Source organism: Aulonocara stuartgranti (genome assembly GCF_965226115.1).
Source record: "Aulonocara stuartgranti genome assembly, chromosome: 3".
NCBI classification, from domain to species: domain Eukaryota; kingdom Metazoa; phylum Chordata; class Actinopteri; order Cichliformes; family Cichlidae; genus Aulonocara; species Aulonocara stuartgranti.
In genome coordinates, this window is record NC_138941.1 from 45,696,645 (window position 1) to 45,714,010 (window position 17,366).

Here is a 17,366-nt window from a genome sequence, read left to right on the forward strand (position 1 = left end):
AAGGACAAGAATAGTAATGTGGATTTTGGAGGGACAGCTAAAGATGTTTAAGGTGGTGCTGCCAGGCAAAAAGGAAGAGCACAGATGAGGTTCATGGATTTAATGGAGGAGTACAAACAGAAGGTTGGTGTGACAGAAAAGGAGGATGCTAGGGATATGTGACATTTGTTTTATTTTCTTTCTTGCCCATTTTCCTGTGTTTAAAGTCTTCAGCCTGTTAGCTTTAAATGTCCTAATCAAACTGCAGTAATGCGTTTCCTGTACACAAAGCAAAAATATAAACTCTTACGTCACATTTCTCCAGCAACATAAACAACACCGTGACAACCGTGCACATTCACCAGGCTTTTTATTATTATTTTTAATTTTTACAATTCCTGAAGTTTGGCCCCTCAAATAATTTTATCAAAATGGAAATCAGCTGTTGACATTCAAAGGTTTCAGGTGTACCACAGCATTAACAGTAGTAAAGTGCGAAAGTACACATCACCTAAAACTGGTATTTTAAGAAGAATGTATGAACTGTGCATAGGAACAATTATTTTTGTTTTTACATGTTTGTAAATGCATTAACTGCTTTTAAAGCACAAAAAGCAAAACGTCATTCTGCAGTAAACTTCTGTTAGCACATTTCTTTAAACATCATGCCAAGCAGACAAACATCTCCTAAAGTATGCATGCACACACACTCTCACTCACAACCTTTTCTCTTTGGCTTACAATGCTGAAACAATCACAAGCTCATACACAGGTTCTGTTCCAGCAGATTTCTCAGAGCCTTCAGCAGAAGTTCTGATCGAAGGGCTTTCTTTGGAGCTATTGTTGTATCAAACGTTTTGCAGAAAGTTCTTCAATCAAGCTAGAGCAAATCTAGCTAACAAGGTGAAAGAGTAAATTCTCACTTTCTAAAAAATCTTTTTGGCAAAGTGCTCGAAAATCTGGTGTCACAGACGTGCAAAGGTTTCCCAAACTGAGCCGTTATACATTCACATTCATGTACAGCGAATGATTCTAAAGGAAAGCACCTGAATTAGGTTTGCCAGTGTGCGACACATGTTTAGGGTGAGAGTCACTTCAGCACATTCTCAGCCCTTGATTTGTTTCAAGTCCAGCTGAACTGGAGGCTTTCACTGCCCAGCATGTGTCTGAATGCTGTGTGAGGGTTAGAGGCAAATTGTGGGGCTTCTTGAGTCTTAATCTTCACATTCTGCGAACATGAAGACGAGCGATTTGTCATGTGACTGTGCACTCGTCCACAGTCGAGGATCAACTTCAAAGTGCTTCATTAGGTGGAAAATAATGCTATTAAACTCCTCTTTCTTCGTCATCCTCTTCCTCATCCCCATCCTCTTCTTCTTCCTCTTCAAAATCCTCCTCCTCCTCCTCCTCCTCCGGGCTGTAATCATCATCATCATGCGGTCCCACCCCATCTTCCTCCTCATCGTCTTCCTCCTCCTCCCCCTCACTTCTCATTTCCTCTTCGCTGCTGTCATCTAGGTCATCTTCATCTTCATCGTCCTCCTCCTCGTCCTCCTCCGGAGCCTCTTCCTCATTCTCGTCCTGCTCCTCCTCAGGATCAGAAATGTAGCCTGATGGAGAAAATGAAACAGAAGTTTGAGCAGAGCTGAAACAGCACAAATCGTTACGCTGCCAGATGTTTTCGGGTTAGAGGCTTGTGAAGCCGTTTCAGACACAGTGACGAGTGTCAGCAAATGACTGAATATTTCTTACACAGGGAATTGATAGCATCGCTAATGTGAGGCCGGAGCTCCTCTTCCAGAAATTTTCTCATTTCCTCTTCCATCGTCATTCCCACACCCTCCGTCTCCATGTCGACATACTCTGGGTAAAACATGTTTTTCCTTAGCTGCCTGCGGTAACTAAAGTGCACAAAGACAAAAGAAGTGACAGTTTGCTTCCTTCATCCATGTATACACGTCTTAAATCGCTAATTGTTTGCAACCATGCTGACACATAACTAAGCACTTCGGTCAGTCTATAATAATCAGTTTAAGTAAAACTACAATATGTACTGGTAAAAACTCCTTAAATATCATGCTTCTAATGGTTTTTCGTGACATACACACACAGCAGCCACTTTGTTAGGTACACCTGTTGAATTGCTGAATGAAAATATCTAATTAGCCAATCACATGGCAGCAACATACATGTCACAAAGGTTGAATCATCTCAATCTGGTTTCTTGAACATGACAGTGAGTTCACTGTCCTCCAACAATCTCCACAGTCAGCAGATCTCAATCTAATAGAGCAACGTTGGGACGTGGTGGAACCGGAGATTCACATCATGCATGTAAAGCCGGCAAATCTGCAGCCACTGTGTGATACAGTCATGTCAACATGGACCAAAATCTCTCAAACATTTCAAGCAACCTGTTCAAGTCGCTCTGTAGTTAAGAACCTGGCACCAATGAGATGTATTCAAAAAAAGTGGCTGCTGAGTGTTTATTTTTTCCTCCCCACAAAAAAATAAGCTAACAGATAATTTCAGCTGTGAGAAATATTAGGATGTTTAAACTTTATTTTGTCTGTATGATGTGAGAATAAAGCAAAGATGAACTGAGAAATTAAAAAAAAAAACTTACTATTTTCCTTTTGTCCTGTATGCCTGAAAAAAAACAAAACAGACATCAACACAAATAAATCAATTATTAAAACAAATCTATGCGTATCTCCACACACAGATTGTACTTTGGTGGGCAGCCCTGGAATATAAACCATCACATTTACATCATCCTAGCAGGATAGTCTGAGAGTTTGATGACAGCATTCTGTTGGTATTTTTACAGCTTTTAACTTCAGCAGGATAAACTTTCTTTTGGATCAGTTCAATAATGTCACAAGAAAATGTTCCGTGCTTTAAGAGTAAAATCGCGGCCGCAGTTTGACAGTGACGCGTTAGAGTCTCACCTCGATGAAGCGGAAAGGGTCGCTCTCGAGCATGAGACCTTCGATGCCGCAGCGGACTTCCTGTAAGCGCGCCTGGTCCTTGGTGATCTTGATGATGTTCATCTGAATGGTCGGGCTGTTGATGTCACAGTGAGCGCGTGCACAGTCTCGCAATCTGCCGATGAAGCTCTGCACTTTGGTCTTCATCTCGTCTCCCAGTCGGGTCAAGCACAGCTCGGTGTCGTCCATAAACTTCTAACGAGGGAAGCGACGGAAAGAAGAAAAAGTCAATCAGCTGGACGATGGTGCAAAAGTGCAAGAATTTAATTTACTCAACATGAATAAGTGATGTGTAAACGGTCTAGTGCTTTACACATTCACCTAACCTAACCAGATGAGACAGTCCCCTTTGGGGTTGCGTCGGGAAGGTATGGAAGCTCATTTCTGCCACAGATTTTTTTTTCCCAGGATCTGTAAATCCAAATTTTGTGTTACAATGTTAAAATTTCAAATTAATAACTCAAAAGTTTTATTTAGGCATCTTGAAATTTAGAGTTACTCAAGCTTGAGTCAGAGCATTGCCTAACTTTGTTTTTTTGAAGCAGAAACAAGTGCCCATAGCAAAGGCATCCTGGGTACTAAAAATAAATCAATCAGCAAGCCTAAGTGATTAAGGGAGCAGAAGAAAAGAAACAAAAACCCCTCCTTATTATACTCCTTACCATATTAAGCTTATTTATAATTATAATTTTTATATTTTTTTAAACCCATTCAAGTTCTCAACTTTAGCCATATTACTTCTTTTTTAGGATTCAAATTTTGTGTTAGTAAATTGTTAAACAGTGGTGGTGCTGAGCTGTGCGCTTTGCCTGACTGCTGATGGGAAAGGTGGAGCTGGTTGATTCAGAGCGCAGTATCAGGTGAGGCAAGAGGCACACCTGTAGCAGAAGGGGAAGTCATACAAGGAGGACGTACACAGTGAGAAGGACTTTTAAAAAGCGCGTGCCCTGAGCGCCCTGTTTACAAAGCTGAACAAGCTGTTCTATGCAGAGGAGAACTGACAGTGGCTGAGCCTCTTGCCACAGTACTGTACAGTTGTGGTTATACAGTCATCATGGGCATGAATGTTGAAAAAGTCTCCAGATTGCTCTCCATGGTGCTGAAAAGGTTCCCCTCCCCAATCACTGCATGGAATATACAAAACACTAAAACAAATGAAACTGCAAACTTCAAACTTCAAAGTGGTTTTCATGAACATCCTGTGAGCTGTAACGGTTTCTTCTGTTTAGAGGTCTCTGGCTCCATTTAACTCTAAAGTAACGTGCAGCAGAGCTTCGTAGAACATGATGACCCAGCACCTCTACAGGCGTCAATCTGCACCTTCAGAGGCCTGGGTGGACTTTATCTAGTTTTGGGATGACTGAGGCCTTACATTCATAAAACTTTGGTGTGGTTTAGACTAGAGATGGCACGATACCACTTTTTTTTTTTTTATGTCCGATACCGATATCATAAATTTGGATATCTGCAGATACCGATATGAAGCCGATAGTGTTTTTTAATCAATAGAACTGGGGTTTTTTTATATCTTGCTGCATTTTGCATAAGTTCATACTGAAGTTTAAAACAAAAACACTAAAGCTATTGTGTTATACCTGTATGCAAAAAATACACTGCACCCAAATTATTTCATAGTTGAGCAAAAACTGATCAATCTAATAAACTTAAACCTACACCATCCTCCCTATTCTGGTATTTTACAGAGTACTTAGCGGAAATATTAAGCAACCTAACTAATAGGGTTCTAAAACTCCCAGCAAAACAAACAAAACAAAAAAAGGGAACCACCCTCCACCTCATGAGGCTTAATTGACGTAATCAACTTTAATTTGATGCAGGGTGGGAAAGGGAAAAAAAAAAAAAAAAAAAATGCACAGAAATCAATTATTTTTCCACAATTAAATAGATTAAACATTTTTCTTTAACAGATGGTACCTTTCCAAAGGAAAAAAGTACTATAGCTTACTAGGGTATATTAGACTTAACAGTTACTATATACAGTAATGGACTTCTATACATTTTACATCAGATTAAAACTTTGGGTGTAAGATTCAAATAATTATTTATTAAAAGCTCGACATTTAAAATGACAATAAGAAAGAAAAGTATGTCTTTGTGCCCCCTTTTCCCTGTTCATACCCTATCGGCCCCCCTGGCTAAACTTTGCTAGATCCGCCCCTGCACAGTTACCAGCCGTCAGCTACGTAGAAAAAGATCCTGGTGTAGAAAGTAATATTAAATAAATTCTAACAACAGCTTATCAAGCTTAAACGTGCTGCTGTTGTTCAGCCGCTGGTTTCCTCTTTCTGGCGCGAAGTGGGCGAAAAACAAACAAGAGACGGGAGTCACGACAGAAAAGCTGATCAGCTGATCACTGATCAGTTTCATGATTGAAGTAGCAGCAGGAGAGGGAGGGGGAGAGAAGAGGCAGTCGCTCCATATATCAGTTGTTAAGCTTAACGCGGGAATGCTTTACAAACATTAAGAGATGGACTTACACACTTGCTTTACTTCTCTCGGGGATAACTTCCTCGGAGATGAAATGCCGGTTTGGTAGCGAGGCTCCAAAAACACACAGCCGCTCTATCACATGACGCATACTGCTCCGACGTGCTACGGTTATGAGCAGAGTTACGCCGTGTTGCAAGTTTTGTGAGGTGCTTTTTTGATATTTAATGGATCGGATAACATTTTTTTATTTCTCTCCGATATCTGATCCAGTAATTTAGGTCAGTATCAGACCGATGCCGATACGAATATCGGATCAGTCCATCTCTAGTTTAGGCTAAAGGAAAAGGTGCTGTGTTAGCCTTATCTGAATAAATAAGGAGCTTTGGAAAAACTGTACCTGTGTCCTGATACCACACAGCCCTCACTAATAATTATTCCAGCCACCAGCGCGATCATCCCTGCTTTCCTCAGGAATGAGCTTTACAGAAGTCTCTTAAAGGCTTCATCTAGAACTAGAAGTAGTACTGGCACATGCTTATGCTGAGTCAGTATTTATGTTTAGGTACAGGCCTCCCAGAACTGGGATTGAAAAGACAAAAGTGCAAAATAATAGTAGTTTAAAAAAAAAAACAAAAACAAAAAAAAAAAAAAAAAAACCCAGGACAAATGGTAACATACTAAAAAAAAAAATGTATCAGTTATGTTTAGATAGTGAAATGTGAGGCCTCTTACTTTACTGTGCCGCTCCTTCTCCTTCTGCTCCTGGAATTTTTTCTCAGCCATGCTGTACTTCCTTTCTATCCTGTACAGCTGCTTGTCCAGCACCCCCTGGCAAACAAGAGCAGCCGAGTAAGTTTAAAGCGAATGAAGGCACAAAACGGTTTCACGTTTAACATGAAGGGACTCCAAGATTGAGTGTAAAATAAGAAGTGCGTCCTGTCAATATGTTGTTGTTGCTGTTGGTGGTGTGTGAGACTGGGAGCTGCAAAGCTACAGCCAAGCAGTGTTGAAACAGCTGAGGGCATAAAGTATACGCTGGACAGCGCTAAAATGTGGACGGGTCTGCTGTGGTTCTTTCATTCAGCTTAAACAATTAAATAAAATTCTCAGCTGCCACTCATAGGACATTTTGTCTTTTTCAGACCATTCCTACAAATCCTACAGACAGTTCTGTGGGAAAATCTCAGTTTCTGAAATACTCAGACAAGACCATGCGATGCCAACAACCATTCAAAATCACTTAAGTACCCTCTTCCTCATTCTGATGCTCAATTAGAATTTCAGCATTTCTACTTACCTAAATGAGTTAATGCCTGATTATGTTCACATTAACAAGCATTTGAACAGATGTATCTAATAGAGTGGCCAGTGCGTGTATATTCAGTGTTTAGCCATTAAAAAAAAAAAAACAAAAAAAACCTCTTTATCATCATAACATTACAGACTGGAGAAACTCTAATTTTGGTAAAGAGTGTACCTTTAAATCCTTCATTGTATTTTTCAGAGTCTTGATCGTGTGTCCTGAGTGTCCTCCCTCTATGGTACAGGCGTTGCACACACATATCTTGTCATCAATGCAGTAATATCTGGAGTAAGAATAACAGGGCTCAGATAAAAATGAACACTAAAAGCTGATCAACAGAGCAAATCAGTAAAGCCTGGGGGGGGGCGACATCCTCACTAGTAAATAAATAAATGTTTTACAGGCACTCAGCTACTCTTCATGAAAAAGTCAAAAGGCCATCTCCTCCTCCTCCCTACCTGTAGATCTCATCATGATCACGGCACTTCCTCTTCCAGAAGTCATTCATCGGCTCGGTGAGAGGATGCATGCGGAATGCCGGCAGTTCCAGATGTGGCTTTAAATGCTCTTGGCACATCGACACCTCGCATTTCAAGCAGGTCTTTACTGCAAACATCGAAGCGGCAGCAGCAGGAGCTGCTGCTCCCTCGCTATCACCCCCTTGTTGAGAAACAGAAGCAGCAGAAGAGCAGTCCACAGCAGCACTGGCAGCCGGTGCCTCGGCAGAGCCTGAAGGGCAGTAGTCACATGGCACAGCGATCCCATTCCTGCAAGGTTGTAGCACGAGAGAGGACGACGGCAGATCCCTTGATTTTAAAGCTGTGGGAGGCATGGCGCGAACCCTGCGCCTGTGACGGTAGTCATCGGCGATATTGGCAAGTTTAAAGTTTTTCTGAAATTTGGTGCTACACTGGTGGCTGTTACGGCATTCTGGACAGCGGAAGTGACTCCGCTCTGCCTGCCGCTTCAGGCGATCGAGGCAAGTCTTGCAGAAGTTGTGCCCGCAAGGAAGCAAGTGAGGGTCCCGGTACAAGTCCAAGCACACCGGACAGGTGAGCTCATCCTGAAGGACACTGGACTGCGGTGACTCAGCCGAGGCCATGTCACTGGATGTGAGGGCAGGGGAAATGAGCCGGAGACAGATGGACGTTTCCCAAAATAGGAAAAAGATGCAATGATGAGGGGGGGACAGACGTGGAAACAGAGGGTGAGGTGGTCGGGATAGGAGAGAGTAAAAGGAAAAGAAACAGGAGGAAAAAAGGACTCCACGCGTTTCCTAAAGTGTGGTTTAATTTTCTGCAGGCTGCTGAAAACAGAAGAAACAAGTTTAAGTTTATTGCTAATGAATGTCTTCAAATTGAATTCTGTCAAATTAATAGCTTAAAAACACAAAAATAAACATACAAGGCCTAGAGAAAAACAGTTTACTTGTTATGCTTTTCATAACAAATAAACCAGGCAAATGCAGTTTTTTGCAGCTGGTTTGCATAATTTCAATGTGCTGCCAGTCATTTACAGTCAGAAAAAAAGAAATCACGAGTATTAATTATTCTTTGAGACTCAAATGTCAAAATGTGCTAACTTTTCCTTTTCTCGTGATGGCAAACTTGAGCAGATCTGGCTTTCACTGATAAAACAACAACAACAACAACAACAACAACAACAACAACAACAACAACGCCAAAACAAACAGAAAGTTGAGCACTTCCACGGAGAGCAGGTGTTATAAACACTTGCAACGTTCTTAAATATTTATGTTATTGTTTTAAGTACGCTTGAGAGTGTCACGTGATCATTTTCGCTTCCTCCTAATTGTACATGCTGCATAATAAAGCCTGGAATTGAAAGTAAAACTTCCTGCTTGTCGAGACCACAGGGCAAAGTCACTTGTCCCGTCTTCCTCTGTTTATTGAACACGTTTAACAAAATCAGTCTGCTGTTTACATGACACACAAAAAAAAGTGCAGTTCCCAGTGGTCAGCACTGGTTTCCAGTGTCGCACCCGTCACACACACAGGCCTGGAAAGCTGCCATGAAAGCGTCCAGCCCTTGATTAAAACAGAGGGCCTTTAATGTGTCACGGATTTAAAAACCTGCGATCGCCTCTGTCCGTTAAAGTGTTAAACCGACAATTAGCTAACTTGGCTACACTAATCTCCCGCTCCCCGTCGAGATGCCGGGGAATAGGTTAAAAAACAAAACAAAAAACGGCACAAACAGACATTAAAGTCCCCTTACCTCGACAGAGTATCCAGGGTAGCTTTGTGAAGAGATGAAACGGTGATTTTTGCGGTTTGACAGCCTGTCAGTCGTGGCCGTGGTGCACCTGCCGTGGCTAACGTATTAACATTACCGCCCGTTAGCGCTGCCGCTTTTCCCCCCTTGTTCCCTCTGTGTCCGCACAGTCCAGGTTAGTCCGCGGGGAAATATTCCAGACAGCCGGCATTTAGATTCCCATCTGGAGTTTTCTGGATGTGACACAAAAGGACGAGTTGACACAAACCTGTGCGGAAGACAAACGGACAGCTGGCGGACTGAGACCGAGCAGGTTGATGCGGGGAAAATGCTGCCTTCACTGTGCCTGGGAAATCTGTATTTTATACGTACTGCGCGATTTGTTTGTGATTGCGCCGCTCGGGATCGCTGTTACATAGTGTGGGCTGTTGCAGAATGGTTGTTGAACCCTGTTATGAGTCATTCTATAATTAGAGGACAATTTAGGGTTCATGATCTTCTCTCATGTCTTTAAGAAAGACGATTAGCAAAATCATTTCAAAGATGTGGGACTGTCATGGCTGAGGCCGTGAAGACAGAAGGACTCAGAAGCGAAACTTACACAGACGCAAAAGTGAACGTGAAAACAAGCCTTTATTCTCTAAACATGGAATGCAACAACAATTAAACAATGAAAGCTGCAAGCAGTGTTGAGAGGGCGTGTTAAGCTACTCCCAACCAGGGGGGGATCTAGAGAAATTTTCTTAGAGTGGCATGAGGGTGGCAAAATCCAGGACACTATGCAATATATTCAGTTTTAGCATTTATATTCAATGTTGACTGTAACTACGCTCAAACTGTTAATGCTATCTTATTTTAATAAACAACATTGTCATATGCAAAACAGGGGTGGCACTTGGGGTGGCAAAGGATCATTTTAGGGTGGCACTTGCCACTCCATGCCACTCTTCTAGATCTGCCCCTGCTCCCAACACCTACACCCAGCAAGTCCGATCTGGTGTCACACTGATAGATTTTATTTCTCTTCCCACTGGGTGGGACTCTAACCATTGATTACAAATATCAATCTTTCCAAACGTGTCACGCCTTTTGACGAAAGGTGGCTTGGGTCATCCACCTCTATGCTATACCAGAAGTGTAAAACATGACATTTTCTGTTCCCACTAGTTGGCGCTGTTGCTGATGTTAAATATAGCAGTTAAATATGTTCAGCAAGGGAGCCTTATCACATGTGAGAAGTTTGGTCCAGCTTGAAGAATGTAAAATGGTAAATGGCCTGTATTTGTATGGCGCTTTACTAGTCCCTAAGGACCCCAAAGCGCTTTACACAACCAGTCATCCCCCCATTCACACACTGGTGATGGCAAGCTACACCCTGGGGCGCACTGACAGAGGCGAGGCTGCCAGACACTGGCGCCACCAGGTCCTCTGACCACCACCAGTAGGCAACGGGTGAAGTGTCTTGCCCAAGGACACAACAATCGAGACCAAGCCGGGGCTCGAACCGGCAACCTTCTAATTACCAGGTGAACACCCAACTCTTGAGCCACGATCAACGTAGGAATGATGCATGTAGGAAGGGAGAGCAATTAAGATTTTCATGGTGAATGATTGAAATTTGCTGTGGCGCCATGTCCACACCCTATGACAAAAACTCAGCGGTGTAGTTGACACTGACCAAATATGAAGGTGATCTGATCAAATCCCTAGGAGGAGTTCGCACAAGTTTAGGGCCTGGAAATGGCAAAATTAGCACCAAAATGTCACTTTCAATTCAAAATGGTGAACTTCCTGTTGGGTTTGCATCAATCGGTCTACTGACTTTTGTTTGTCTCGCCATGTTACACATGTTTACCAAATCTAATCTATGTGACTCAAACTATGTGTTTGTAGGACTTCATTAAACAATGCATAGGTGGTGTTCTAGAGCAAATTTGCACCGCCCATATGTGAACCATTAAAATATGTAATTTTTCACCAGACCTGATACGTGTACAAAATTTAATGAGTTCAACATGTTAAAGGCCATTAATTTCACTGAAAAATAATAAACGGAAACAATAGGGCCTTTGCACTTCAGTGCTTGGGCCCTAATTAATTTTGAACTACGGGTTTACTAGATCTGTTGAATGATATCAATTTGACCTGTTAAATATTCTGTTTTGTTCAAATGAATATACTAACGTTATTACAATAAATAAATCACAGAAATCAGTCGATTCTGATCATTGTGAGGACCTTTCAGCGGATGAACTTTATTAATTTTAGTGATTTGCCGTGCAGTCCATTCTTCTCCGTTTAAGAGACGCTGGTATTGGATCTTAATGATTTGATAATAAAACCAACAGCTTAATTATACTGCATGATATCACTGTAATTAGAAACCATTAAGACAAATTTCTGGTAAACTGACTATATACAGGAAAGCAGTACTTTTCATTTCATTTTCATTTCTGCTGACATGAATGAAGCTATGATTGAAGGTATTTTACTAATGCACAAAGATTAATACAATTGTCTCACTAACATGCTTGATCCCCAGGAAGAGATGACATCACGCTCAGCACAATGGAACATATTACATAATACCAAAGACACAGGAATGTGCAGTATGCAGCAGGCGTGGCTGAGACTCTCCTGTCATCACACACCTGCTGCAGCTCTAACAGGTCTCCTAAAAGGTGAGTAAGCTAAAATATCTCTTGTGTTTTTGAAAGACAGAAAAACAGTTAAATTTTCTCTTTATTTAAAATTTGTAAGTTAAGAACCTAACAATCCAAGCTGTAATAAATCATAAATCTATTTGGTGATTTGATAATTTAATGTCCAGATGTGACAAAGCGATCAAAAGGGGTTATAATAAAAATAAAATGACAATGCTATCTAGGGGAATTCCATTCCAAGGAAATACAAAATCTTAAAAACCAGAAAAGATTGTAGAGATTCAAGGATGCTCCAATAAAGCTAACTGTGGCACAACCTGTCTTGGATTACATAAAACTGTACAATGGACAGGAGTTAAGCTGGCATGCACTGTGTGTGATTCAGCTCCTGCTCAAACTGTACAATTGAATTGCAGAGGTTAGAAGTTTGTAGGTCATGATGCAGGTACTCACACCATACGGCCCAATGCTCTGATGCGACCTGAATGCTCACACTGTGCATCCATAACATGAAGTAGTCATATTAAGTGTTAAAAGAGTGACCCACCACTGAAGGTCCGACGGCTACTGGTGTGTCTTTAGTTTGCTGTTTTAAAAACAAAATCTGTCTCTCAAGTTAAAAACATGTTAAAAGTCAATGAAAAACTCTACAAGGACACCAAGCACCAAGCTCGCGGCTCACAGTCTTGAGAAAGTGTACATTTTAATAAAACAAGAAACCACAAACGCGCATGCACACATACACTTAAAACAAAATACACGGACTGCTGAACTTGCACCATGCAAGTAAACAGTGGCCAGTACTGGTTATGGTTGTTAAAATATTGATCGTGGGCCCTCAGAAGAAGAGGAATATCCTGCACAGCTCCCTATGGAAACTGGAGCAAGCCAGCTGGATAGGTACAGGTATTGCAACCAACCAGCACTCGAGGGCAGTGTGGCCTAAATATAGGTAGCGAAAAAGCACCCTGGCAGGTAGGCTGTGCACCTGACTTGACCATATCAAGCATATCCACTCTCACTGACATCAGACTGAACTATGTGAAAAAAAGCACAATGAAGAATGAGGTTTTGATTCAAAGGGTTTACCTGTACATTAGCTGAGCTGTCAAAATGTTATAGCAAATTATAACATCTGTGCTGCAACTATGGTTAGTGTTTTTGTTTTGATTTGTTTTTTGTTGTGTTTTGGGAGAGATGCAGCATCTAGTTTTGTTAGTCTTCATGTCAGAAAGCATAAACTAAGAAGGCAGTATGGGGTGAACACTATGCATGATAGTGTAATGATGTTATGTTTTTCTGTCTAATCCACATCTCTTCAGGTATCTGTTTCTGCTTCAGAAACTAGTCCAGTGGGATTTAAAGAAAGACACAAAACATTCCTCTTCATTCTGAAGTCTAAGCTTAAAGCCATGGAACAAAATGAAAATGTAGCAGGAGTTTTGGAGACTGACATCACAGATAATCCTACTGTGTCCAGAACCAGGGAGCTGTTCTCTTTCTTGGCACTGATTAATGCTTACGTACCTGAGTTTCACCTCCCGATGCAACAGTGTCAACAAATCCTTAGACCACCTGATCCAATCCATGGAGGACCCCCTGTGAAGAAATTAATGGATTCAGTTTGTGTTGCTCAAACTGAACCATGTGTATAAACAATTAATTAAAGATTTGTTAACAAAAGAGAGAAATGGGAAAAACAAACAAAAAAAGTTTTCAGGATTGATAACAGACATTTTGGAAAAAGAAAAACTTCACCGTGCTGTCTCTGTATTGAAATCTGCAACATACAAATTCCAAGAAATTCTTGTTTCCCCCCCAAAAATTTCTCGTCTATATTGCACAAAAACCAAGAATTTAAGACTAGCTGAAAAATGGGTCAAGACAGTGGTTGCAAGAGCTCCAATTAACTCTTACGTGGCCGACACTCTTGGACAAGTTTATAAGAAACGCTTAATTCAAGCCAGTAAGGATAAAGATGACATTTTAAAAAGGGCAAAGGCAAATGGTATCTAACCTACTCCAAACCTGGCATGAGCAGCTTTGAGCCGCCTTTCTTCTGGGGGGGTTGTTGCACTCTGTTATGAGTACTACACAAAAAAACAGAGCAGCAGACTCCACCAGCTTTCCAGGCCTCGTTGATTTGCTCAATCACGGTCTTTTCATGTCAAAGAGAAGGCGTGCTAGATTTGAGGAGCCTGAAAAAACTGTGTCATCTGATGATGGCGAACAGAGGTGGCAGCCAATGATCTTTTGGGCTCTGCAATTACCCTCTGTGTATCCTTCCTGTTCTCAGTTGAGGCTCCTGTGTCCCAAACACCTGGACAGTAGGAGAGCCCTCCCTCCACTGAGGACTGGTAACAGGCCACCTGCAGCTTCTGGTTTTATATAAGTCTTATTCATACCAAGTGCATCAGTTCTTTTACTTTTGGTTTGATACAAAACTTTTTTTTTCACAGATTAAAATATTTATTATTATTTTATTTAATTACAATTCCATTTGTGAGTAACATGAACTTATTGCACACTGGGAATTATTAAGGTTCAGATATGATATTTGGAATTTTGAGTTTTCTAATTTTTTCTTGTCATTCTTTTTCTGCTCTTTTCAAACTAGATACCATAAGTAACAACACTGGTACAACTACAGCCTCACTGACATTTCCTATGCAAGGTATAACATATTATATAACATGTTAATTATTAGCCCCATGTGCATATTGCACATACAACACAATTAATGTAATAATTAATAATGTAGTAATTAAAAACTTATTGAGTTTGGTTATTTGCTGTGAGAAGCAACAGCGTTCAATTTGTAAAGCTATGAAAAATCTGGCAATGCTTAATGACAAAGAATAGTCGATGTGTTTAATTTTCAAAAGATATTATGTAGAATATGAATAAACTTAAATAAGTCTTATTGTTGTTAGTCCATCAGTGCATTTCCTTTTGGTTTGATTTAAAAAAAATGGAAATCAACAAAAGGAAGGTACAGATCCTGAATAACGTACTTACAGTGAACACCATGTCACCAGTGACCCATATATGGTTATGTTTTATTTCATCCATATGTTAAAGAGAGAAATGTTTGGAAACTAGAAGAATTTCATGGCCAGTTTTATCCATCCATCCATTCGCTTCCGCTTATCCTTTTCAGGGTCGCGGGGGGCGCTGGAGTCTATCCCAGCTGTCATAGTGCGAGAGGCAGGGTACACCCTGGACAGGTCGCCAGTCTGTCGCAGGGCTAACACACAGGGACAGACACTATTCACACTCACATTCACTCGCACATTCACACCTAGTGGCAATTTGGATTATCCAATTAACCTATCCCCACAAGCTGCATGTCTTTGGACCAGTTTTATGTTTTGATTAATTCAGTGTCTAATCTTCATTTTGAGCTACAGATCTGTTAAGAATGCACAAATATCCTATCTGACATTAACAAGTGATGATTAATCCTTGAGGCCAGGGAGAGGGGACTTTTTACGGTTTTACAACCTATTTTAAGAGAAAAAAACATAAATAATCTCGTAATATCAGGTCCTGTTTTCTTTAAGATATAAAAACAAAACAGCTAAACAGTATGTAAGTTGTCTGGTCGAAATTAGAAGTTAGACTGTTTGGATTTCAGTGTATCTCTAACCAGGTTCACACATCTCTTTCTTCCTCTGGCAGACACATGTGTGGAGAACAGCAAATTACTCTAAAAGAGGACCAAAGAGAAGATTTGACCACAGTATAGTGTAAACTCATCACTATACTCATTAATCCCATGCACTGTTTGTGTGGCTTTTCTCAGATCTGACTGAAATCGAAATTCTTCTCACAGTGTGTAATGCAGGTATTGATGATCCTCAGAATAAAAATTAAGTGAAAAATATTATGGAGGTTGTTCTGAGCTGCTGCATAATTTTGGCTTAGAAATTAATTTTTGTCATACTGAAATATAATGATCGTGCAGGGTTTTGTGACAGTAGTAAAGAAGAGAAAAAAAGACTGTTATGATTTTCTACACCGGTGTTCCATTATTCACCACTAGATGGAGGCAGTCACCTGTGTGTGCGTGTGTGTGTGTGCGTGGTCCTTTTTACATGTATGAAAATGCATATCCAAGTGTGGTTATACATCAGCCTCTAAAGTGGTTTCAAGAACTCAGCTTGACTTTGCACACTGAAGAGTAACGACATGGGGGAAAAAAAGCAGAGTAACAATAAGAACACTTTTGACAATCACGTAATCTTAATAGTCACTTGCAATAAATCTAAATATTAAACTTTTGCATTTGCAAATAAGGACTTGCATGTAAATAAAAGTATTATCTTAAGCTTGATCATCCTCTTGCTGAAAGTTAAAACAGAAGATTAAGTTCAATTAAACATGTACCTCTAGTTTAAAAGGGGTTCACAAACTCACTTTGGTCTTTAATTGTTTATACACAGGGAAATGACAAGATGAAAGAAAGGCAGAATAACAACACACTAGAAACACTTTGGAGATTTTCGTAATCTTAAGCATTTTCAAATTTGCATTTGCAAATAAGGACTTACATGTAAATAAGTGCATTTTCTTGAGCTTTATCATTCTCTTACTTAAAGTTAAAACAGGAGAATAAAGTAAATATGGGTCAATTCCTTTTTTATTTCTATAGTGTCAGATCACAACAGTACTACAGTATTGGCCTCAATGCATCTAATAGACCCTATATTAATAGAGAGAAAACCCCAACAAACAAACAACCTCCTATGACCAAGCACTTTACGACAGTTGGAAGGAAAAAGTCCCTTTTAACGGGAAGAAGCCTCAGGCAGGAGCAGCGACTGGTTGGGGTGAGGGGAGGGAGTAAGGCCAAAAGGCACACAATGATTAAATGCAGAGTGTTGTATAAACACATATAGAGTGGAAGGTGTACTGCAGCTTAATTAAGGGAGGTCAGCTGATCCAACTCAAAATATATGTATTTAAAAAAAAAGAAGTTTTGAGCCAAATCTTAAAAGTAGAGAGGATGTCTATCTCCCAAATCCAAACTGGGAACTGGTTTGGCCTCCCATTCTACTTTTAAATACCCCAGAAACCACAAGTAATCCTGCAGTCTGAGAGCAAAGTGCTTCATTGGGTTCATATGGTACTATGAGGGGTTGAAAATACAGTACGCGGTAACGTGTTAGTGTAATCTGATTACTTTTTTCAAGTAATGAGTAAAGTTAGGGATTACTATTGCAAAAACGGTAATTAAATTACCGTTACTTACCCGTAAGCATGCTGCATTACTACGTTACTAAAACCATGATTCTTTTGTGAGTGTCTCATGACAATGATGTAAGCAAGTGCGACGTGCGTGACAACAGCTGTGTGCAGATCAACAATAGATCATATATCGAGTGTGGGAGAGAGTATGACCATGCCACGTTTAAAGCGTGGAAGTACTGACCTTACTTTGAGTTTCATTCCGTAAAAAGTGACAAAAACATTAGTGTCCGCTGTTCACTGCGTGCGAAGAAAACTTCTTTTTACAGGACAAACCTCCGCCTGCTATACAGGTGAAAACAGAGCAACAGGACCGCTGAGTCTTTGATTTTATTTATTTTCTGCTGTGTTTTACTTGCATCTATTTGAAAGACTGAGTGTAAACACAAAAAATATTTTATTTTATGTGCTGGAATGTGCAGAAAATAGGTTTAAATGTTAAACAAATTTCTTCCGGTCAGAGAATGTTGCATATAATTTGATTTTTGCTTGATG

The 17,366-nt window shown here is 40.4% G+C and overlaps 1 protein-coding gene across 2 annotated transcripts; it reads right to left on the reverse strand.

Moving 5' to 3' along the window:
• Positions 1-332: 332 nt before the first annotated feature.
• LOC309702891 (E3 ubiquitin/ISG15 ligase TRIM25) lies at positions 333-9,315 on the reverse strand. 2 transcript variants are annotated; one of them, XM_082527526.1, is made up of 8 exons: positions 8,962-9,315; positions 7,182-8,026; positions 6,898-7,006; positions 6,153-6,248; positions 2,931-3,164; positions 2,606-2,628; positions 1,732-1,880; positions 333-1,589 (listed from the first exon to the last, which is right to left on the reverse strand). In XM_082527526.1, exons 2-8 carry the CDS (start codon positions 7,823-7,825, stop codon positions 1,306-1,308), a joined length of 1,539 nt encoding a protein of 512 aa, XP_082383652.1. In that variant the 5' UTR covers positions 7,826-8,026; positions 8,962-9,315; the 3' UTR covers positions 333-1,305. The 2 variants fall into 2 exon arrangements, with proteins under 2 accessions (XP_082383652.1, XP_082383651.1); XM_082527525.1 differs by having other exon boundaries at positions 7,182-8,029.
• Positions 9,316-17,366: the final 8,051 nt, after the last annotated feature.

Excerpts from the sequence above, each read along its gene's own strand:
- LOC309702891 (XM_082527526.1), bottom strand. The coding sequence starts at position 7,825 with ATGGCCTCGGCTGAGTCACCGCAGTCCAGTGTCCTTCAGGATGAGCTC. Across the intron at positions 3,165-6,152 it reads AGAAGGAGCGGCACAGTAAA|AAGTTTATGGACGACACCGA; the intron begins GTAAGAGGCCTC and ends TTCCCTCGTTAG. Across the intron at positions 1,881-2,605 it reads TACAGGACAAAAGGAAAATA|TTACCGCAGGCAGCTAAGGA; the intron begins GTAAGTTTTTTT and ends TGTGCACTTTAG.